This window comes from Pezoporus flaviventris, unplaced genomic scaffold, assembly GCF_033815535.1.
Source record: "Pezoporus flaviventris isolate CSIRO_AGI_PZ_B2104156 unplaced genomic scaffold, CSIRO_AGI_Pfla_v1 ptg000025l, whole genome shotgun sequence".
Classification (NCBI taxonomy): domain Eukaryota; kingdom Metazoa; phylum Chordata; class Aves; order Psittaciformes; family Psittacidae; genus Pezoporus; species Pezoporus flaviventris.
The window spans coordinates 31,637,909-31,663,103 of record NW_026892573.1 but is presented as its reverse complement, the minus strand read 5'-3'; the positions used below and the strand labels follow the sequence as shown (position 1 = coordinate 31,663,103).

Below are 25,195 nucleotides of genomic sequence, written 5' to 3'. Positions count from 1 at the left end.
TATAGATTAGACTTCCTTACTCATGATTAAGTTATACCTTACCACTCAAACAGTCTCCATGGCATTGAAAAGAAAAAGATAATACTTAAATGAGGACAGGTATAGGATCATAATATCATAGATTAGTTTGGGTTGGAAAGGACCTTAAGATCATCCAGTTCCAACCCCCTGCCATGGACAGGGACACCTCACACTAGACCACTTCTCTCAATGCTCTGTCCAGCCTGGCCTTGAACACTGCCAGGGATGAAGCATTTACCATTTCTTTGGACAACCTGTTCCAGTGCCTCACCACCAGTAAAGAACTTCTTCCTTATATCTAACCTGAACTTCCCTGTTTAAGTTTAAACCCATTACCCCTTGTGCTATCACTACAGTCTCTGATCTGTAAGAATATTCAACTATGCAAATACAGAGGGGAAAAGAAGAAAAAACTGGAGGAAAACCAGTAACTTGCTTTGCAACTAGACCAGGTTATTCAAAGGAATGAACATATTCCTCTTCAGAAGTGACAGTGTTTAAAGGAATGCAAAAGGCCTCAGCTTAACCTAGTGAAAGCAGAACCATTTTGACCCCCCGATTCAGTTGTTGTCTCCTGGTTTAGGTGATCCCATTCTCACGGGCGCCTTGACAGGATGTAGAAAATAATTACAAATGAAAAGGTTATTCATAATTTTTAAATGAGTTAATTAGTAAACCCCGCCAGAGTCACTCATTACAGTAATTAATAATTGATTATACTTGAAATTAAACACAATTTTTCATCAAAATCTAATTAAAGAGCTGCCTTTTCGCTTGTTGATTAGAACTCTGGATCTGGTAGAGACAATCTTGGCTAAATATGTTTATGCTGAAGTGAAGCATCGAGTTTGATTTTTAATAATTGATAGTTCCTTTAGAAATTAGTAATTATGACCCATAATTACAGCAGTTCAACCTGATCAGCATTCCTGGCTCCTTGCCAGCCATCCATGGAGCCCGGCAAAGGCCATGGAATTCATCTGGATTAAAAAACAGGACGGGAAAGCACTCAATGGACCTACCTTTTAACCACATTAACTGGGATTTTAAAGAGGAGCTTGAGCTTTTCAGGACTCTGGAAAAGGGGTTTGAGTTGGGGAATACCGAGTGGCATTCCAAACTCATCTCCATCTATCAAGCAGCACACATCTCCTCTGTCGGAATGAGCAGGCACCGCTACTTTGAGTTATAGCAATACCCCTCTGACACCCTGAGATAATGTCCAAAGGAGCCATGTTCAGGGCATAAGGAGAATAGGAGACAAATGAGAAAGGCGAGTCCAAATGTACATAGCAAATGATGAAAGTTGAGTGCATATTTCATCAAACTGCTGCTGATTTCAGCTTGCTTAATTAATCATTCCTGCTCCTCTTCCAGGAGCACATAAAAGTGGCTGGAGTAGGATGCAAGGCAGGAGTGGAAAAGTATCAGTCATTAAAGAAGTGTACATAAAAGGAACACAGGAATAGCGATCCTTTGTGGTGGTGCTAATTATACTCATGTGAAATGACAGCAAAAAAAATCTTTCGATCCAGGCTCAGATTTGTAATTCTAACCACAACCTTTTATAGATCATTAGTGTACAGGAAGTCAGAGTGAAATCAAAAAGGCTCATTTGTGCCCTGAGAAATGGACTTTTTTCTTACCCATGATCACATCTGTATGCGTCTGACAGCTAGAGTTTGAGCTACGGACAGTTTAAACATAAGTCTTGGAAGGGACCTTTGAGAGACATTTATAACACAAATATCACATCTAACTGAAGGCAAATTAACGGTAACACCCTGACTTTACAGGCTGAAAACCACAATTTTCACTTTGAACAGTTCAATTACTTTTCCAACAACCACCAAGAATGATGTTTTGCAATGAACACTGACAACCCTTATAAACCAAAGGAATTCAGGTCACGCAGAGCTCAAGAATAATCCCCGCTTCGCCACCCCAACTTCCCCTAGTCAAAAAAGGCTCCGTTGGACCCCAGGCTAAACTCAGTCCTTCTCCACCCTCACAGTCACCCTTGTGAATGTCAATATAGCATATGGTACCAAAAGATAGAATAAACCTGCATTTTTGTGTGTAAGCATCCTGGTTCTGACCCTGTCCCATCAAAGTCAATGGTGGAGAACGCCCATGGACCTGGATGTGACTGGGACACAGACTTCACTGCCTGCTTTAATGGGTTCTGCTGGTGGATTTGTCCCACTCCAGGTACACTTTCCTCTATGTAATGGAATGTAACCAGTCCATGTCATTGAAGGGAGCACTCAGGTTTTACTAAGCTCCCCTGGCTCTATCCTCTTCATGACATATGTTAGGCTCTGTACCCTAGCATTGCAACCACAATTAAGCCAACAGAGGCCTTATTTCCCCATCCCTTTGTACCACAACCTAACCCTCTTCTTCCCAGCCATTAGTGCTATAGGTGGGTTTGTAGAAAAATGGAAGAAAAGCATAGTAATAACCAATAGAAATAAGCTTACCTATGAAATACGCCAGCAGGATCACCAGCGTGACTGAGATGACAATGGCACTCAGGGCAGCACATTTCCAGTTACAGTACTTATAGGGTTTCTTCAGGTTAAAGGCAGGCCTAGAGAAGGTACTTCTGGGAAGGGGCCTAGGGGGAGGTGAGTACACAGTGCTGGACGTCAAGGGATATCCCGGCGACGTTGTACAAAAAAGGGGAGAAGTGCCTCCAGGTTTGAACAGGAAGTGCCTGAGGGAAGAAAGACCAACAGCAAGTGACTCTTCACACCAGACGAAGCTGAGGGAGATGCGGGGTGGGAGGATGGCGACTGCTGCCGGGACTAGGAAAGCAGCTCCACACAATGCTGGCTACGGACATGGATGGCATGCACGGAAAGAGAAAGAATCCAAATGAAACTCGTCACACAGAGTAAAGGAAAACAAAAGAGAACGAAAAACCACAGTGCCAACAATGCCACAGAGAACTCTTCAAGGGCAGGAGTCCCCTCTGTGGAACAGCTGGCATTAGAATGAGATGAATACCTCAAGCACAGCTACGACAGACTGGTGGCACGGGCCAGCTCACGTTCCCATAGAAATTCCCTAGGGAGACTGAAGGGAAGCGTTGGTCGGATTAAAGAGGGGAGGGTGTTTACCAATTCATTGATCACTGCATGACAGCGTTTTTGGGGGATGGCATCGGTGAATGGAGATGGGGAAAGAGAGCTTAAGCCATTCCATAGCGCCCAAATTGTCACAGAGGGGAATATTCACACTGCCCCCGCTCGGCAAATTTAAGCGTGGGACAATGGCACGGCTAAAGGCATCAAAGCCCAGAATTCAAGTCCTGTGTGTGGCTAGTGGGGAGAGGCTCCTGCTGCAGAAAGCAGTCCAGAGCACCTCAGTTTGATGCCTGCCTTTAAAAAGTGTGAATAACTGTCAAAGGCAACAGCGTTTCCTGTCCAGTGACACGTTGGGAGGCACCGTATTTTGCCCATCATTACAATTGCAGCCTGAGAGCCAGCCTATGAGGACCTTGGGTGAGGCTCATGAAAGTCAGCACAAAAAGAACCCACTGCAGTCCATGAGCTCCTGAAATGAGATGTCCCAATGGGAGTTCTCTCCACAGGAATCCTAAATGAGAAACTCAATTTTGGTGGGACATCATGAAATACGAGGCATTCAAATCCCAGGTATGAAACTTGGGGAAACAGATCTGACTCGCCTATCACCATGCTGATGTGAAGCCAAAATGCAGCTTGTGAGGACTGAGGAACAGCCCCAGTGCAGTTTGCACATTCTGCTGTGGTTTACAGAGCCAGATTTGCAGGCAGCATAGATGCAATCAGCATGGATCCATGGGAGTCAGTTAAGCCAGTGGGTTATCCCAGATGAAGACGTGAGTCTAATTTTCCCCTCGAAGCCACTTGTCACAGGGGGAAATATCACATGCAGCAATATCACCATGCAGAAAAGCCACTGATTCATGCAAAATAAAGAAACACATAATTCTCCCAAATAGGTGTTTGTAGTATTCCAGCCATGGGTTTATTGGTACTCCAAGCATGACTGCTGAGCAGTAGAGAATGAGTCATTATTTCCACTAATGCTCTACATCAAAACATTCCTTTTACAAAGACTCAGGTACTATCCTGTGTTTCTGGAAAGTATTTAGGCACAGATGTATCTGTTCAGAGCAAAGAGGTACCTGCAGTGTTCAAGAACGTCAATTAGATCTTCAGTTAATGACAGCTACCAAATTAGAAAGTACCAGCACAACAAGGTCAATGGTTTTGGCACTAAGTGGCAAGTTAAAAGCTGCTTTTAACTTAGAAGTTAAGTGACCAAATGTTAGGTAAACATGCCAGAGTGGGTGGATAAGTCAAAAACAAAGGCTTGGCTTACACACACCACTAGCAGACACTTATGAGATAAGATATGTGGCAAATATCAGTTTAACAATGAAGCATCAGGCTGCTGGCACAATAATGGTTTAAGATTATTAAGGAAATTAACTTAATCTTAGTTTATATGGAACTCAAAATTGCTGTAGGTACTTCTTGCTAATGAAATCACTTTCAAAACAAGGGAAAAAAAGCAAGCAGCATGCTGTGGCTCACTAGCATATTAATGAATCTGCCATTAATATGGACAGGACACAATGCTCCAAGCCCCAGAACCTCAGTTTTAAAGCCACTTTGGAAGAGGCGAGCAATGGTGTTGCCCTTAAACATCATTGATATGACCAAATGCTTTCATGCAAGGATCATAATGACTGGACAGTAAACAGGAAGACCACGGAAGTGTCACATACCCATCATTGTAAGCACCATCATGTCGGGAGGAGGTGAGAATGTCCATCTCAATGAGGTTGTCCTGCAATGTCTCTAGGAATGTCTGCTTTGCTATGTTTCTACATACATATGGAAACATGAATGAAGCCAGTGAGTCATGCATATATGAAGTGTGATCTTATAAACCACAATGGTTATAGTGCAGTTGTGCATGGAATTAGAATGATGGACCATATATTTATATGTATAAGATGCTACACATATACATATATAGCTTCTAAGAGCGTTCACTTCTCCCTCTATACACTATATATATGCATATACACACATAAGCACACACGCCCATGTGCATGTGTAAAATAAGCTGATGTATTTGTTCATTTCACATTAGTTATTGCCAGTGACACACAAGACTGGATTCAGAAGAGCAGATTTCAACCCAGAAAACAGCTCTAACCTTGCGAAACTCCTGCATCCATCTTATTGTTCCTTTGAAAGAGCACAGCACAGCATTCATAGGCTACTGTGGTAGTACTTCCATCTAACATCCTCATGGATCTCCAGTGCAAATCTGACACTCCTTTGCTTAAGTTTCAGTTTTCCATTTGAGAACTTCAGAGTTCCAATTTGATTAATTTCTTTTCCATTGTGGAGCAATCATTTGCTCTTTAGAAGTTTCAAAATGCCCAAGATGAGCATTCCAAGTAAAAGTCTCTCAGTGATAAGCAGATAAAAGCTGGAAAATAGCTATGCTGTAACCCAAATTCCAGTATCAGAGTACTGGCTGTAATATGACTAATACAGGCAAGAGATATTTAGGGTCTGCAGGTGCAAAAGCCTGATTTTGGCTTTGCATACGACAGTGGCATTTTGCAATCCCTGGCCTCCCTGGCAGGTACTTTGATGAGTCACATTTCGGTCTATATATACTAACTGGATTTGTACTTTTGGAGGGGAATAGAAGGAACATAGAGAATTCAGTCAGCAGCACAGCTGGGAACAGACTGTGTCTTTTACACCTTCAGGCTTGTTTCTCAAGACCTGGCAAAAGAACATTCCTGGTTTTGCCCATGTCTGTTTTCAGCATCAAAACTGAACATAAGTCTGAATGTGAATCAATTCCCAGGCCGAAACTAGCACCAGGAACATAACAGCATTGTGACACTTTATCGCTTAGGCAGGATTAAATGCTTACAGGATAAAAGTGACGTGATGTGAACTCAAATGAGAACTCCTCTGTCAAAGAAACTGGATTCAGGTAACATGCTATACCAAGAGAAACCAGCCCTGTCACATTATACCAGCCTTGATACCATCTCTTCTAAATTATTCTCAACCTTCATTTTCATTTCAACCTCCTCCTCTTCCTGCTGCTAATGCCAGCACTTGGATAGCTCAACTCACTGCTTTTGGAGGCCTCTGGGCTGTTTTGACAGAATAGATCTATTCCTTGATCTGAAGGAAAGTAAAATGACTCCTATTTGTAGCTTTGGAGTAAAGTGGATCGACATGCATGAGCTGTGTGCCATAGCATTTGAGACATCAATCCATCCCCAAGTGTTTGCAGCTTCCTCACATTCCCTGGGAATGCAGGAATGGTTGGATGTTGAATTCAATGCAGAAAGAAGCAACATGTGTGCATGCACTGAGCATTGAATGGGTAAGAGGCAAGGCATCTAGCAACACACCCGTCAATACAAGTTCATCAGGAGTTAAAATCCATGTCAAGCCCGTTCCATGAATTTCAGTTGTCAATAAAACAGGGTTAGATAATCATATCATGTATGGTTTTGCAACAGAGAGGTCGCTGGGTCACCAGGGTGATGAATGTCCTCCTCTCTGAAGGCTGGGCAGAGTCTGCTCCCTTGGACATTACCTGTGAATGGCTGTCTAGTTACACAACACTCTCCCTTCTCATTACGAGCTGTAGTGGCAGAAGCTGACCTTACATGATTACCACATGAAATTCCCTGGGAATGGAAAGCTGTTGGCTTGTCAACTAGACGTCCATCTAGTTGGCATTTATTTGCCCCTGCAAGGTCAAGTGTAAAGGAGCAGAAAGGAAGCTGCAGAAGAAGAAAGAATGAGGAATAAATATGGGAGGAGCTGACTTACCTGTCAGGAGTGACTGCTGAGCAAAGATCTTCTCATCAGAACCTTGGTAATATATTGTTTTTACAGCAACAAAAAAGGGAGCAGAGAGGAAAAGAAAGAGGAGAAACAGAAAAGGGAGTAAAGGGAAACTAATGAAAAGGAGGGACAGAAGAAGAGGGAATCTGCCTCTTGCAACACAAAAAGTTCTCAGATACAGGGATAGGCTGATGGTGGCAGTTGTGTACTTGTGCTCCACATCTTTGCTTGCCTTTCAGTGTGGGTATTTCCAGACAGTGATAAATCACCCTAAATTCCCAGTTCTGAGCACTGCCTGGAGCCCAGGGCAGTCAAAATGAGTGATAAAACTCTAACTGTAGGCACGTTGCACAGCCTGTGACAATCCCTGTTTAAAAGATGTAGCTTTTTCTTCATGTTTTCTCTGTTGACTAATATGGGATTTAAAAAGGAATGGATATTCAATGGAAATACAATTCCGTTTCTGACATGAGATTACTCTAATCTCCTATTGCTATACTTCAAAGGCCTTAATGCTTGGATTAATGTCTTATTTTTTTACATATTGGACATTTCATTCTCTTAGGTGAAGGTTCTCACAATGTTTGCAGCGGGGAAGGTCATCTTCATGGAAGAGATGGAACTTGGTATCCAAGTTTGCTAAACAGCTCTGAAGACTGTCTTTGGTGGCTATAAAATTCCACCTGAAGGAAATGGAAGACCTCTGCGTGCTGGAAGAGCAGGCTATGGAAGTGGAGATTTGTTACAGATTCACTGCTCAATACATACAGCCCAACCTCTTTGTATTGTGACACCATTAGAACACATTTTATGTTCTTAATATTGTCTCATGAGGGAAGAAAAGCCTGTCAGTCATGCTCTATAAACATACTCATTTGCTGTTTAGCATGAAATCAGACATTCTTTTCCAACATGATTGTTATCTGAAGGGACACTGGGCAAAGTGACACCATCAGTGTGTCTAAAGCCAAAGCAGTCTTGGATAGACCTGTTTTCTACCTAATGAATTAAAAATAGCTAATTTGAGGATCAGTTACAAATGTGACTAATTTGTGATGCAAGTGAAATCATCAGATGATGCAGAAGATCTCTTTCTGCACGTAGACCTCCAGCTGTGGTTAACAGCAATAATATGACCGACCCAACTTGTAGAATGAACACTCTGCTTCAGATCTTCATAAATTTATATCCACAATGATTTCATGGGAAGTCTTTAAGGATGTACTCACTCCAGTTTAACAGGAACAGTCCAAGACTACCCAGATAATTGCTCTGTCTATGAACTCCTGCATTTAGTAAGATGTGGTAAAGCTGTTTCTCCATCTCCCTCTCAAATCACCAACAGCATTGGACAAATGGGAGCAGGATATTTTCAGCAAAGAGCTTTTATCTATCTCTGACATTCCTCCACTGACCCAGCAGCAAGGACATTCCTTCTCAGTTGTAAGGTTCTGAGACACTCCACTCAGATGTGAGGATGCCTTGTCACTATTAAATCAGTGTATTACCTCTTTTCCAAAGAGTTCACAACCTGGTTTAGAAGAAGGCACAGGGTTTCCTCCACACTTTTAGATTATTCACAAAAGGGCTGCACGAGTGGGGCCTAAGTATTCCTTAATGTCTTTCTTTTTTCTTGTTTCTCAAAAGAAATAACACATAAAAATCAATGCTTGGGTATATATATTTAAGAGAGAGTAACACAATATAATTAGTGAAGCGGTTGCCAAATCACACTTGCAGTACTTGCTTATAATTTTGCCTTAATCTTTTGGATCCAGTTTTTAGATGAGCCTTTTTAATAAAGCAGCCGTGGAGAAATAAATTACCCTTCAATGCCATGAAATGTGATGTTGAGGTCTGCTTGGGAAGTTTCAGAGGGCCAGCAGGCATAGTTCATCCTCAGACGTGCTCATTCTTACAGACCACTTTCTTAGCAGGAGCTGGCAAAGCTGGTATATTTTGTCCCAGGATCTCAATGAGATTCCCACAGGCAGGGATGTGACAAATTCATGGCTCAGTTTTCACTTATTGTATGTTTGAGGCTGTCTAAAATCTTTCTTGTTGGTTTTAGAAGTTAAGACAAATGAGGGGAAAAAGGCAAATAAGGAAGTGCATTGTGTTTGGCTTTGAAGACTTCTCTCCAGACACCACGTATGGGGGCTCATGACTCCAGCATTTCCAGTGGTTTCTCAGTAGAAAAGCAAAGGGTGAAGCAAAAGCTCTGAAGGATGCCAAAACTGAGTTTCAAGTGGGACAGCAAGAAGTGGAGCACTCACCATCGGATAGGAGGACTGAGGCTAAGGGAGGATGACAGCTCCCTTTTCCAGAACCTACATAGGACCTAACAGAAGCGATGAACTAGAACAACTCCGTGCATCCCTGTTGTATCCTTCATGTGTGGCATAGGTGGAAAAGAACTGAAGATCTAAATGGAAACACCACTAGTAGACTGATGCCCTGGTGAAAACTGGTGTTTCATGCTTGTTAGAGCAATGTTGTAGGGCACTAATGTTGCAGTCAACCTCTCCTCATCAGGTAAAACAAGATCAAGCTCCTAAATGATGTACTACAGAAACACCTGCTTGATGAGGCACAGCTGGAGGGCTAAATCTTTTCAATGTATTGACTGATTTCAGTTTCTTAAATAGGATATTGATTTATCCTACCACATAGAAAGAAAAGACATTAAAGGAAAATAAAAGAAAGAAAACCAAGAACATTTTAATCTATGCTTCCCCATTTTAAATGAGGAAAATAACCTTATGAGCAGCTGTTAGAGACAACTTTTTTAGTTTAGGAAAGAAGAGCAATTTCCCCTTCTCCTAGTCCAAATAAAAAGACACAAGGAATAATAAATACAGCTCAAAATACATAAGCCAAACACCAGGTCATAAAGTGAATAGTTAGCTATACAGATGCAAGTGTTTTCCATGAAATCCTTAGCACACACAATCAGAACACAGTGAAGTACCAAAGAAAATGACTTACCTGGTCTCCAGTGGGATGTTGCTGTTGAGTAACCAGTTGTCCTGAGCATGGGCTGGCTCTTGAGCACTGGCTGGTTGCTCTCCAGAAAGAGAGTGGTCTGTAGGAGCTGGGCTGGGATTGCTGCGTGGAGTGAAGTTCCCTCTGTTTAGGGAATTGATGGAGGCCGCGTGGTGTTGATTTGGGGTGTGAGCATGAGATATTGGAGGTGGTGGAGTTCGGAGCCTCGAATGATTTTGAAGATTTGGAGGATGATCTAAAACATAAGGAAAATATCTTTAAGGCTCCTGATTCGAGTTGTTCCATACGGCGCTCATTTATGTGCAGGCACTTTAGGGAGGCTGGGATGCCACCTATCCTAAATCAAACTCAAACCTTGTTCCATATGCTCTAATGACATATGTATTGATCCCCCAGCCAGCTAGAAAAATTGTTGGCTTTCATGCCCAAAAGTTCTGAGAGCTTAAAGCACTCCAAACAGGCCGTCCTGACAGCCAAGTTAACTCCGATGAACAACCACAGGTTGCAAAGTGCAATCTATCTGTGACACTGATTTGTGATAAAGCCTGAAAAATACAAGCAGCCTGGATAGATTACACTTGAGAGCGAGGTTATGATGGATATACAGCTCCCAGTGAAGTTTGTGCTGCCAGCTTTACCCAAGAACTTTCAATAGTTAAGTCAACAACAAGACGGAGAACACATTAAATCATAGATGGGAGTTTAAGGAAAGCCATAAAACTGTGTCAGGGTTATACAATTTAACAACATCCAATAGTTTGTACTGTGAAGAGATGTACTCAAATGGAGTAAAAAATGCATGTGGCATAAAAACTTGAGGTGTCAGGAAAATGAAAAAACATATGGTGAAGAAAGATAGAAAGATCAGTAATAGGGCTATTTTGAGTAAAACTCCCAAGTATTTGTTAGCCAAGAGTCTGAGGGAAGGCAAACACTTAGGAAAGACCAACCCAGTGCTGGTTATATTGGCATTTTTATTCTTTTTTAACTAAAATCAAGGATTTTGTTTTTCCCATGTTTTCTGGAAATGAAGAAGAACTAAATTATTTGATGGAACTGGAGAGAGATGGACAGTTCAGCATACTCTGTATGGGAGACGGATAACTTATTCCTGATTTTAGTAGGTTTCTGTTCCTAAGCCATTAATACATAACAGTTATCTGATGCCTTATCTGAAAAACAGTGTATCCTACCAATGTAATACCAGATTAGTGTATCTTGAAAAACTAACACTAACCTAGTGATACAACAAGAGGTGATGGGTTCAAACTCAGACAGGGAAGTTCAGGCTGGATATAAAGAAGTTATTTACTGTGAGAGCTGTGAGGAAGTGGAACAGGCTACCCAGAGAAGTGGTAAATGCTCCATCCCTGGCAGTATTGAAGGCCAGGCTGGACAGAGCCTTGGGTGACATGGTTTAGCGTGAGGTGTCCTTGCCCATGATGATCTTGTAGCTAGTCCAGCTCCAACTCACTGCCACAGGCAGGGACCCCTTCCACTAGAGCAGCTTGCTCCAAGCCCCTGTGGCCAACCTGGCCTTGAACCCTGCCAGGGATGGGGCAGCCACAGCTTCTCTGGGCACCCTGTGCCAGCGCCTCAGCACCCTCACAGGGAAGAGCTTCTGCCTTAGAGCTCAGCTCAGTCTCCCCTCGGGCAGGTTAAAGCCATTCCCCTTGGCCTGTCCCTACAGGCCCTTGTCCCAAGCCCCTCTCCAGCTTTCCTGCAGCCCCTTCAGGCACTGGAGCTGCTCTCAGGTCTCCCCTTCAGGAGCCTTCTCTTCTCCAGGCTGACCCAGCCCAGCTCTCTCAGCCTGGCTCCAGAGCAGAGCTGCTCCAGCCCTCGCAGCATCTCCATGGCCTCCTCTGCACTCGCTCCAGCAGCTCCATGTTCTAATAATGCTGCAGGCCCCAGAGTTGAATGGGAAAGTGTAAATCCTGCTATACGCAATGGGCACCCCAGGAAGTTCTCCTGATACAGGCTGACTTTCCCTAATGGAGACTGAGTCAGAGGCTGCTCCTAAAGATCTGCTATGTAAATCTCAATTTGCACCCTATTATTGCAGACACATTGCAGATCCTATTATGGATAATGCTTTCGAATCAAGCAAAAATGTGTCATTTTCATTCTCTATTTGCATACCGTCTGTGATTTCTTTGCTAAGTAAAGACAGCACATCTATCTTACTCTGGTCTATGTGCTTTTTCATGGGATTTTATAGCTTGTATTTCTTTTTTCTGACATTTAGGGAGCTTTTCCTCCCTGAATATTTTTAATGCCATTCATACACAAATTCTGAACACTTACATTGTGTCTGAGCACTTCTGAATTTCACATACCTGGACTGGGATTAGCAATTGTTTCCCTTCAATACCATCTCTTTTTCTTTCCTTCTTCTCAAGTTAAAGAACTTAATTTAAGGCCAGGTTGGACACAGGGGCTTGGAGCAACCTGCTCTAGTGGAAGGTGTCACTACCCATGGCAGGGGGTGGGAACTGGATGAGCTTTAAGGTCCCTTCCAACCCAAACCAGTCTGGGACTCTATGGACATTAGAAAGAAGGTGGAGATAAAAGCACGAGCTACAGAATCTTCCCATTGAAAATTACTGCAGCTGTGCAGGATTTTCTTGATGCAATAAAACTATCGAGGTTCTTATCCTCTGCAGCCACCAACGATCCGATGGGATTTGCAAAGGATAAGGGAAGCCTACAAAGCAAATTCTTTCTTGATTTCCTACAATTGCAACTGTCTCTTTATTTGCACGCGCTCTTTGTAACTTGTTCCACAATGTTTGAATGATATAAAGTTTGTGGTTGTATTTCCCCACAGGAAGGAGAACCTTAAAGCTGGCTGCAGGGGCTCTCTTTCATCATGTATATGTGTGAATCTCATACCATGGGAGATGCTTTGATTATTCTGCTATATATTCTATATAAATGGTCTGTATTTGTAGCTGCTCAGGCAGCACTGAATCTTTGCAGATCCCACCACATAGGTAGGATACAGGGGAGGTCAGATACAGCTTTCTACATCTAATGGCAAGCCTTTATTGGGACAAGAGTACCGGATTCAGGAGACTTTACAGAGGAGGAGGACATTGTGGTCACCACACATATTGTATTAGTTCCCAAAGACCTTTATTAACCAACTATAAGAAAGGTAACTGTGACTATGCCTGGCAGTGTCCAAGGCCAGGCTGGATGGGGCTTGGAGCAAGCTGCTCTGGTGGAAGGTGTCCCTGCCCATGGCAAGGGGTTGGAACTGGGTGAGGTTTAAGGTCCCTTCCAACCCAAACCAGTCTGGGATTCTGCGATTCTATTTGTAAGTTATCTTGGCTTACTCAAAAAGAGATGATTCTCAACATTTGCCTTCTTGCAGTTTCCCTCTTTGGTTTCCAAAAAGACATGGAGTTTATTATTCCCTCTCTACTTGTTGTTGGAAAGAAAACCCTGACATATACTATTCAGAAGGACCAACTAAGCTAACAGAGTAGTGAGGATTAAACCAAAGAACTTGTAAATTACTTCCTCCATGCCCCTCCAAATTTCTATGTCTCCAGAGTCGAGCAACACAGTTTAGGGGATGATTTTGGGACAACAAAAGAGATCTGTAAACAGCAAAGGAGCCCTCTCAGTCATAGACATGAGGTGCCACTGAAACAGAGTCCCAGAGATGAAGTTCAACTTGTAGAAGAAAGGCTGGCACTTTGGAAGTCTTAATAGCTCAAAACATAATGAACACCCCTGTAAGTCTCATTTTCTCTAACTTGTCTTCAAAGTGTGTCAAAGATGAAACATGTCAGGATTCAAACAATGACATATTGGAGATCTGACTGCGAAAACCACCAAGAGAAATCAAGTTGTCTTTGTGTTGCCTTTGTTTTGTTTGGTTCTTAACATTAAAATGTCATTGACTAACACTGGCTTGGTAACCACAGATAAAGCAGAGCTGAAAGACAACTCAGTTAATGAAGCTTGCACTTGGCACATAGTGGAGAGCCTTGACAGAATCCTGTGAATGAAGAATTGAGCAACTGTGAAGCATAAAAGCATTACCAATGAAGAGCTGAAATGACAACATCGGAATAAAAGGTCTGAACCCCATGTTCCTTTTCCTTCCCTCAATCTTTAATGAGTAGCACTGATTTGAAATTAGTCTATGTAACAGTTACACTTTCTGATTCATTAGCTTTGGGGATTGTGCTCAGGGCAAACCTCAGAGGGAAAAATAGGTTCTTATCCTTTTTAACCCCTTCTCCTGTTCCTTCACAAGTTTGTCATTTGTATGTCTGCTCATATTCAGACTGCCTGATGCCTGACTGGGTTAGGTACAGGAAAGATTTCTCTTTACTTACTGTAATAGTGCCAAGTGGAATGAATCACTCATTGCTCCCTTGAACTTAAACTCCACAGCAGTTGTGATGACTGACTTGGTGGTGTGGCTTTGGGCAGTTGTGTCTATACCCCCACACAGAGAAATCCCACCCGTTGAGAGGAAAAGATCTTATTTGAAGTAATGAACTCTGCATCCAACTGCCAGAGCAGCTCAGAGCCTTGCTTCAGCTCCAAGGCCATGCTACAGTGTGGTGCAGATGTACACTCACAGCCCTCCAGACAGCTGGAGCTGCTTTCAGCTCAGGAGGGACCTGATCGCTCCCTACAACTGCCTGACAGGGGGAAGGAGCCAGGAGGGGCTGGGCTCTGCTCCCAAGGAGCAAGGGATGGGACAAGAGGAAATGGCCTCAAGCTGCACCAGGGCAGGTTTAGATGGAGCTGAGGAACAATTCCTGCCCCAGAGGGTGCTCAGGCATTGGAACAGGCTGCCCAGGGCAGGGCTGCAGTCACCATCCCTGCAAGTGTTCACACCCCATGGAGACGAGGCCTCAGTGCCATGGGGCAGTGGTGGCCTTGGCAGTGCTGGGGAATGGTTGGACTGGGTGAGCTGAAAGGGCTTTTCCAACCTGGTTGGTTCTATGATTCTACGCTACATCGGCTCCCTGTTCCTTTGGGTGTCAGTGGGTATGGAAGCTGGGGTGCCTTCACTCCTTGACATGATGAGCCACCTAAGGTCAGGTGGACTAGGAAATACTGAACTAGGTCTTCCCCAGCACCCTTGTAGGGGGACAGAGTTTGCTGTTAAAAGTGGCACTGCCTGCCTGAAGCAGGGGCCCTATCAGACACACAGTAAGCCAATGCCAGCATCTGCAAAATGAAAAGCCAGCAGAATATTTAACCCCCAAGTTAGCAAATAATGGAAAAATATGAGGAGAAAAATCAGAATGGGAGAACTGCTGTCTGCCCAGAGGGTACCTTGCTCCGTCTCAGGGCTGTTATTGATATTCTCCATTCTAGAGGAGAACTTCCTCCTCCAAGGAATGCTACACTAGGTTGGCAGCAAAACAGTTGCAGAACATAAAAGTTGAAGTGAATTTTCATGACAACATTACCTACAGTTTCCCTGTGAATGTCTCCAGCCACTATCCGAGGCTAGTTTAGACACTGTTGGTAAAGCTACATATAGCAGGACCAGTGAAGAAAGACTGTAACTATCAAAATCCAAACTTGACCTCCAGCAGCATAAAATGTGTAAAGAATGCAATCATTCTTCATCCTACAAACAGACTGCAACCAGTAGCAAGTGGAAATGGGGAACCTAGAAACCATACAGCAGATAGAATCTCACCTTCTTACTGAGGTATACTGGGTGAGGCATCCCTGCACATAGCAGGGGGTTGGAACTGGGTGAGCTTTAAGGTCCCTTCCAACCCAAACCACTCTGTGATCCTATGAAGCACCTCTCTAACTGCCCATATCAACACTTCCTTGTCTTTACTGCTTATAAAACACAACAGATACACCAAATGAAGTCTGAACTAGCCACCTCCTCTGCATTCTTCCCATCAGATGTGTACATTACATGCAAACTTTCCTCTCAAGTGCCAAAGTACCTTTGCAAAAGCAGAATATTGACTGTGGGGTTTGAAATCAATGTTCTGTTTGATGCTGGGCTGTCAAGCTTTGCCTGTACATAGTCAACAAGAGCTCTGGGTGGTTGTGTTTTCATCAGTATGCATCTGATTGAATTGAATGCCCTACAAGAAATGCTTTTAAAAAGGTCCAGCTCACTGTCAAAGGATGATACGCAGTCTTTTAACCCATGGAGCTCATTATTTAACTTCATAAAAGGGAATCAGAGAGTAATAAAATCAAAGCAGAGTATTACTATTTAGAGTCTGAGAGTTTATGAAGAATCATTGCCTTAAACACAGGGGAAAGTGGAGAAAAAAGCCAGAATGTCAGGCAGAGTGTAAATGAATTACTTAGACTGAAATAACATATTTAAGTTCTTAAGTAAGTTACTAAAAACATGGGAAGTAGCCTCTACAGTGCCCAAGTAAGCAAATTTTCTTGCAGTCTTGCAGACTCCAGGTTTTTTGCTGGGCTTACTGAAAAGGAACACTGCAGGAAAACTGCAGCCTACCTCCTGAAGAACTGGGAGCGTGCAGCCCTCTCCTATATATGAGATGTAGGGGATTCTTTCTCTGACTGGGAGGGACTCTTCATTAGGGACTGTAGTGACAGGACAAGGGGTAACGAGTTCAAACTTAAACAGAGGAAGTTTAGGTTGGATATAAGGAAGAAGTTCTTTACTGTGAGGGTGCTGAGGCACTGGAATGGGTTGCCCAGGGAAGTTGTGAAAGCTCCATCCCTGGCAGTGCTCAAGGCCAGGCTGGAGGAAGCCTTGGGTGCTATGGTTTAGTGTGAGGTGTCCCTGGCCATGGCAGGGGGGTTGGAACTGTGTGATCTTAAGGCGTTTCCAACCCTGACTATTCTATGATTCTATGTAGCAAGTCAGTACTTCTGAAAATCACAGACTACTCGGAGTTGAAGGGACCTTCAAGCTCATCCAGTTCTGTGAAGGCTACTTTACAAACGTAAATACAACATTCTTGTGCTTTGCCCCAAGCATTTGATCCTTGGCATTTGGAATCATAGAATCCCAGAGTGGTTTGGGTTGGAAGGGATCTTAAAGCTCATCCAGTTCCAACCCCCTGCCACAGGCAGGCACACCTTCCACTAGAGCAGCTTGCTCCAAGCCCCTGTGTCCAACCTGCCCTTGAACACTGCCACGGATGGGGCAGCCACAGCTTCTCTGGGCACCCTGTGCCAGCGCCTCAGCACCCTCACAGGGAAGAGCTTCTGCCTAAGAGCTCATCTCAGTCTCCCCTCTGGCAGGTTAAAGCCATTCCCCTTGGCCTGGCCCTACAGGCCCTTGTCCCAAGCCCCTCTCCAGCTTTCCTGCAGCCCCTTCAGGCACTGGAGCTGCTCTCAGGTCTCCCCTTCAGGAGCCTTCTCTTCTCCAGGCTGACCCAGCCCAGCTCTCTCAGCCTGGCTCCAGAGCAGAGCTGCTCCAGCCCTCGCAGCATCTCCGTGGCCTCCTCTGGCCTCGCTCCAACAGCTCCACGTCCTTATGTTGAGGACCCCTGAGCTGAAAGCATGTGTGTCTTTTTTTTTTAAGTTATATATATATATATATATATAATTTATATATATATAAACCCTAAACGTCATTTGCAGTCAGCCAGGCTGACCCAGTGGCTGTGACTGGGCAGTGCCTCTGCCACTTGGATGATTACCCCTCACACGTCTCCTTTCAGTGGTGTCCAACTTGCACAGGCTCAGCACAAGCAGCTGGATGGCATCCCTCATGCATAAAAGGCCTGGAGGAATGGAAACAACTCAGATTTGCTGCCTCCCCACTGCACATTTAAGAACTACAACTGCTATTACACCTAAGGTTATCCTTGAAAGAAATGTGCCTTGTTTCTCTGATGTCTGCACTTCATTGACTTGAGGCACCGAGGAACTCTTTTGTACTGAGAGTTTCACTGGTTTCCCTGCACAATGCTGTCTCCAGTGTTTGTTGTGTGGTTCTTTCATGCAGTAGCATATGGAGACAAATACATAAGCAAACAGAAAACCGCACAGTTCAGCCTTGTGGCCAAACCAGACCTCATTAGCTGGTATGGTTACACTGGCAAGTCTCTGAAGTGTTTGTGTAAAGCAGCTCCCCAAACCAAAGTACTTCCACAAAAGGTGCCTTTGGCTGCTGTAACAGCAAATAAACTCAGGCTTTTGCCAACGCAGCTCTGTCAAATATTGGCTTTTTTTTTTCATATACCTATATTGGAAAAGCTTTGAAATATAGATCTGAGTTTTGCTTGTTTCTCCCTAAAAATAATATGAACAGTCTCTATTGTGCTTACGTCCTTCAAAACTCTTGTCTAAACTGCAGCACTGCTCTGCCTTAGCTGCACACAAACAACAGGACTGACAAACCCCCAGCTCCACCAGCAAAGCTATTGACAGCAGCTGAGGAAATAGGTTTATATGAGTTTTACATTGCTGTTATCAGTGATGATACAGAGACTGTCCTTTTCCAAATACAAAGTGATGCAAGTTCTCTGCAGTATGAGTGTGTGACAGGACCAGGCACCAACTCTTAGGGAGAAAGACTGCTGCAAAAACATGTAAAGAATTTACTGTATTCAATCCTAGAATCCCAGATTGCTTGGGGTTGGAAGGGACCTTAAAGCTCATCCAGCTCCAACCCCTGCCACGGGCAGGGACCCCTTCCACTAGAGCAGCTTGCTCCAAGCCCCTGTGGCCAACTTGGCCTTGAACACTGCCAGGGATGGGGCAGCCACAGCTTCTCTGGGCACCCTGTGCCAGCGCCTCAGCACCCTCACAGGGAAGAGCTTCTGCCTAAGAGCTCAGCTCAGTCTCCCCTCTGGCAGGTTAAAGCCATTCAAAGTTAACTTGCAAGCTTTGGGTCTGGATTCTGATCTCTAAGGGGCATGTAATTCCCAAAGCCACCAGGGAGCTGAGGAACGGGTTTGTCCCTTTCCTTTTCATCTATACATATCCCAGGCTGGTGAATGAATCAGTCTCTGGAAACACACAATTCCATTCTTTCACAGCACAGTGCTTATGGAACATGCCATGATGTGGCGTAGCACAATGCCAACGAGCACTAATGATTGTAATTATTTACTCTACGGAAAGAAATGGGGAAATTCCACGTTGGCAGCAACAGAAATGAACTAATTCGAGTCCCTGCTGGCAAATGGAGATTATTATCATGACTTTGGATCAACTTCTGCACATGGTGCTGCCCGGGTGCCACCAAACAGCAGCACAGAACCAGCTTGCCAGTTCTTCCCTTGTTGCCCCCTCATCCCCATCCTCTTTTTCATGTCTTTTTCTGCCTTTAAAGCTTTAACAAATCCAATTCTTTTAATTACTTCCAAAGCGCACCATGAGCTGGTGACAAGGCTGAGAGCTGATGCCTGTCACAGTGATTAATGCCTGCACCCCCCGCCCCGGCTACAGAAGCTGCCTGATTTCATTTGGTAAAAACCATGGGTGCAGTTAAGTGTAAAATCTCTCTGCACAGGTGGAAAAACCTTATTCCCTTTGGCCCAGGGATGTGATTTGTGAGAGCGGGGTTCCACGACCTTTCCCTTCAGGTTCTAGTTGACATTCTGGGAAGCGCGATGGCAGGAGGCTGTGCTCCAAATAACTCGGAAGCAGACATCAAACTTTTATGGTTTTATTAACACTTGAAGAGGCCACTAAAAGAAAATCAAAACGATGAATCTGTCAAGGCACCCCTCAGCAATGCAGTGCTTTGGTCACGGCGGAAGGGCAATGGAGTTTACCCAGTGTTTGTTTGTCTGTCTATCCATGACACCTCATCCCTTAATATCTTGTTACTAACAGTCCCTCTGGTAACACACTTCCAGGAGGAAATAGCCACGATGAGCCTTATTTGTGGTTAGGCTCATTGATCACATTCTTTTCTCGTTTTACTTCTATGTTTTGTGATATAAATCTCAAGCTTATAATGAATCATAGAATCCTAGAACCATAGAATCATAGAATCCTTGAATCCTTGAATCATTGAATCATAGAATCATAGAACAGTTAGCCTTGGAAAGGACCTTAAGATCATCTAGTTCCAATATCAACTATAAATAAACAGACACCACAATATTAACCGATTATAAAGACATTCCTATATGTTCTGATGATAGTTTTTTACCCTGTTATTCTGAAAGTACCTTTGTATAGCTCTCTGCCCTGTTATAGATGTGCACAAACTCATGCAGTGCTATAGAGACAGAACTAAGTTCCTCTACCAGGTGGTTTTGCCTTTACTGGCATCCTACATTAAAGTGATGCTTGCTGCCCATCAGCTTTCATCTTGAGAAAGGGCTAATTTAGAAGGAATAAATTAAAAGGGTTTTGGTAGAACACAAAGACTGCCCTGGCTTTCCTGAAACAAAATGCAAAAAGCAAGCTGTATCAGAATTATTCTTTATTATCCTAGTGCTTATTATCCTAGGAGAAGCTGAGGAAAATCATTGCACCACGTTATACAGCAGTTCTAATAAAGTGCAGAAGATAGAAAAAGGTGTGAAAGATGCATATCTATTTCTGCAGGTCATACTTTACAGACACAAGTCTACAAACTGCCCATGTGTGAAACTATCACTGTGTTATTGATAGCTTGAAATATGTCAATGGGGAGATCAGAGAATCACAGACTGTGTTGGAAAGCACATGAAAGCTCAAACAGTTCCAACCCATGCTATGGGCAGGGACACCTTCCACTAGAGCAGCTTGCTCCAAGCACCTGTGTCCAACCTGGCCTTGAACACTGCCAGGGATGGGGCAGCCACAGCTTCTCTGGGCACCCTGTGCCAGTGCCTCAGCACCCTCGCAGGGAAGAGCTTCTGTCTAAGAGCTCATCTCAGTCTCCCCTCGGGCAGGCTAAAGCCATTCCACCCCTGCTTTGTGTCTCCCCAGAGAGCAGCAGAGGGTGAGAACCCTATCCCTCGACCTGCTGCTCACGCTCTGGGGATGCACAAACAGCAGTTAGGGGCCTTTTCTCATTTATCCCAGCCAACGGCATCTGTGAACTTGAAAAGTTGTCCATGAATGTTTTAAACTGAAGCCCTGAACTAACAATATTGGTGCAGACCCCTGAATCCTGGTGCTTCACTCGTGTAATGATGAGCTTTGGAAATACACACTCCTAACAGTAACTGAAGTCCAATATTAGCAGAGGATCCCCTCAGCATGGGGCTGTTGAGGAGAGTGACAGTGCACTCAGATAACACTTTGGCACGAAGCGGGTGACTTTAAAGCTCAGATTATCATGGAAGATGAATTTTCTATGGTTCTTTTCATTACTTTCTCTAAGTGCTCTTGACATTCGTGAAGCAGTTCAGGAGAGCTTCCTAGGAAAGCTGTCAAAATAAAGTAATCACTTTCTTATGATATTGTTCAACAAAACGTGAGCAGGGCATGGTTTAGAAATGAAGATCAGCACCTTGTGGAGATGGGGCACACACGCATACACCTGCACATTACCCAGGGCTTTATCATAACAATAAAGCATAATATCATATGTGCGTTGTCAAAGACCTATAAGCGGTTGGTCTAGAAGGAGGATGTTATATGACCTTCGTGTATTCTGGCAATATACGTTTCAACTCTGTATGAAACCTGTGTGTCAAACATTGGTACTCAGTCACTGAGCAACAAAAACATTACATTGGCTTCATACTGGAAGCATTTGCTGTGACATTTATACCCCCTCTAACTTTTTTTAAACAGAACAAATCAAGTGGGGTATGGAGTCGTATTAAAATACTGCCTGGCTTTTTTAGGGTCAATCTTGTTAATAGTAGTTTACTGTGTGCCACAGGCACCGACTGGCACAACTCTGAGAGGGTGACAAAATGGTTGGCTTTAATTAAAAGGATGATCATAAAGATCTATTATATTATCTCTAAGTCAACTACATGGGATAAAGGTTTTTTTTTTGTTGGTTCCCTTTGTAGTCTCAGAGCTTCCCCTAACCTCCCAGCTGAATGATGTATGGTCTGGAACGGACCCATCATAAACCACAGGCTGTAAATTAAACAGTGGGATGAATAACTGGCTGGAGGGTTTTAGGAATGCTAACACAACACATGTGATTGAATCTACTGCATTTCTGAAAACAGGCTGAGAGAGCTGGGCTGGGTCAGCCTGGAGAAGAGAAGGCTCCTGAAGGGGAGACCGTAGAGCAGCTCCAGTGCCTAAAGGGGCTGCAGGAAACCTGGAGAGGGGCTTTGGGCAAGGGATGTAGGGACAAGACAATGTAGAATGGCTTTAACCTGCCCGAGGGGAGACTGAGATGAGCCCTTAGGCAGAAGCTCTTCCCTATGAGGGTGCTGAGGCGCTGGCACACGGTGCCCAGAGAAGCTGTGGCTGCCTCATCCCTGGCAGTGCTCAAGGCCAGGTTGGACACAGGGGCTTGGAGCAAGCTGCTCTAGTGGAAGGGGTCCCTGCCCGTGGCGTGGAATTGGAATTGCGTGAGCTTTAAGCTCCCCTCCAACCCAAACCAGTCTGGGATTCTATGATTTCTGAAGCAGAAGTACAATTACTTAATTACATGATTTAAATGAATAATGACTGGATATTTTTAGCGATTAGGCTTAAATTCCACACACTATTTTTATGCATAGAGCTTTAGATTACTTACTTTTATCCTAAAGGTTCCTAAAGCACTTCAGATGTATACCAGATACTATCCCAATTACAGGAAAGAATCATTTATCTCAGCACTGGAAGGCCATCACGCCTTCTGCCTCAAGGATGAAGCCCTGACTGCTGCAGACAACAGCAAAACTCAAAGACTTTAGTAAAGATGGAACTGTACAACTCCTCTTCTGCAAAAAAACACCTTAATACTTGAGGGGAACTTTAATAGTGGAAACCAGGCAGGACTTTCTTCATCCTTCACTTGCAGTGATCAAACCATGACAGGGACAGATCTGTGTTGGCCGGGAGGAATCCAGCAGCCTGGCTCCCTGGCAGCGTAACCATTGGGAAAGGAATGTGCAGAATCTCCCACAGCGATACCCTGCCCTTGATCTGCAGCAAACCTCCTGTATTGTCAATGCTCGCCTTGATCTGCAACTACCTCTTGATGTCAGCTGCAAGTTTTGTGCGCTGAGGGCAGTGTATGGCTCCTAAGGAAAGGTTTAGAGGCTGAGGATGCTCTGAGATTAATCAGCATTTGATGCCTCGCTGGAGAAAAACAAACGAGGAGGGTTTGTGGATACAGCAGTGAGGAATAAAACCCCATCACACTGAAAAATTACACATGAAGCCAGAGAAGAAGAGCAAGAGTAAGGCAGGGAAAGGTTAGCCTTGAAGAAAGGATCAATGAGAGAAGGATGAGGTTACCTTCATCTCTTCTACAGTTTTCCTTCGGAACTATCAGTTTTCATCCAGACCATCCCTGATCTTCCCCCATCAGCCAAATGTGAACTCCTGAATCCCTGCTAAACTGGGCTTAAACACAGATCTTATCAGCCATTTAAACCAGCAGGGTTGGAAGTAGATGCTCAAACTTCTCTGAACCTCTCTCCTACCTAAATCCAGCCTGGAAGATCCATAGACAAAGCACCAGACTGCTCCCTGAAGCTAACCCCCAGACTCAACTCTGATGGCATCTTCTGGCTCAAGAGATAAGCTGACCTCATAGTAAAACTCTGGGCAGCAGAGGATTTACACCTCCATGTCTTTAAATTCACAGTAGTAAAGCCATCAGTTACAACCCCCAAAAGCTTCTGTGTAGTTGTACAGTGTCTAGCGGAGGATTAAAGTGGTATTTGCCCTATTTGGGACATGATGCTTTTAAAACATGAAAGCCCCATAAATACTATTTTTTTATTGCATGGAAACTTTCAGCCGAGATTCTCCAAGTAATTTACAGCATTAATTAGTTAAGAGCATCTGATAACAGGGCTCCATATTAAGATTATTATGCCTATAATTAAAGGTAATGAAATGATGAAAGGACCTGTGCTCCATTTATACATTAAAATAGTGAATTCTGAAGTAACAAAAAGGTGGAGCACAAAGATTTGTGACTAAGTACACATCAACTTGTGCATTTCATTTCTCCAGGCCTCTAGCTAACAGTATGTGTGTGAGATATGAAAGACTTGGTAAAAGCTTTGCCTATGGTACAGAGATCAACACCAGAAAAGCAGCAAAAATATGAGACCAGTGAGAAACGCTGGGTCCTGTAGTGGCAACCAAGAGTGGATGGCTGAGCTCAAGTGTTTCAGGATTTCAAAAGGAAAGGGTTTGCATGGCACTGGGGGGAGTTTTTCAATGAGAAACAGCTTTATCCTGCCAGAGGGGAGACTGAGATGAGCTCTTAGGCAGAAGCTCTTCTCTATGAGGGTGCTGAGGCGCTGGCACAGGGTGCCCAGAGAAGCTGTGGCTGCCCCATCGGCGGCAGTGTTCAAGGCCAGGTTGGCCACAGGGGCTTGGAGCAAGCTGCTCTAATGGAAGGGGTCCCTGCCCGTGGCAGGGGTTGGAACTGTTTGAGCTTTCATGTGCTTTCCAACACAAACCAGTCTGGGATTCTGTGATTTTGATTCCATTCTTGATGGACACATGTTCAAGAATGGAGTGGTTTAGGCTGGAAAGGACCTTAAGATCATCCAGTTCCAACCCCCCTGCCATGGTCAGGGATGCCTCACACTAGACCATGTTGCCCAAGGCCCCATCCAACCTGGCCTTGAACACTGTCAGGGATGAAGCATTTACCACTTCTTTGGGCAACCTGCGCCAGGGCCTCACCACCCTTAGATGTAAACTGAGCTTCCCGTTTCAGTTTGAACCCATCACCCCTTGTCCTGTCACTGCAGTCCCTAATGAAGAGTCCCTCCCCACCATCCTTGTAGCCCCCTTCAGACACTGGAAGCTGCTCTGAGGTCTCCACACAGCTTCTCTTCTCCAGGATGAACAGCCCCAACTTTCTCAGCCTGTCTCCATACAGGAGGTGCTCCAGCCCCCTGTCATCCTCGTGGCCTCCTCTGCACTTGCTCCAACAGTTCCATGTCCTTTTTATGTTGAGGACACCAGAACTCCACACAGTCATCTTTCTGTCTTGAAGGAAGCTCAGTTCTTTTTAGGAATCATTATCAAAGCTCCAGTGAAGTGACACATTACTTAAGCATCCTTCTGTGCAGAAAGAATCTTCTTTTTCTCGCTCCTTCGAAAAGACTTCAGGTCTCCATGAGATCATCCACAGAAGACAGCATACACCTTACGATGAGGGACTTCTCTAGTCAAACGGCTTTCAGATGGTGGTGAAAGGTGTCAAAGTTGTGGGTGGAACCCTGCGAGTCATCAAAGCTGCA

General features: G+C 44.2%; 1 protein-coding gene across 11 annotated transcripts in view; it reads right to left on the bottom strand.

The window, feature by feature from the left end:
- TENM4 (teneurin transmembrane protein 4) overlaps positions 1-25,195 on the bottom strand; it is a 759,599-nt gene that overhangs the window by 211,244 nt on the left and 523,160 nt on the right. For 8 of the 11 annotated variants that reach the window (XM_061458042.1, XM_061458041.1, XM_061458044.1 and 5 more), the window contains 3 exons: positions 9,903-10,155; positions 4,805-4,903; positions 2,505-2,740 (listed from right to left, as the gene is read on the bottom strand). In XM_061458042.1, the coding sequence (XP_061314026.1) occupies positions 2,505-2,740; positions 4,805-4,903; positions 9,903-10,155 (588 nt within the window). The remainder of the gene's footprint in view (positions 1-2,504; positions 2,741-4,804; positions 4,904-9,902; positions 10,156-25,195) is intronic. The other 3 variants (XM_061458047.1, XM_061458052.1, XM_061458048.1) reach the window with 1 other exon arrangement.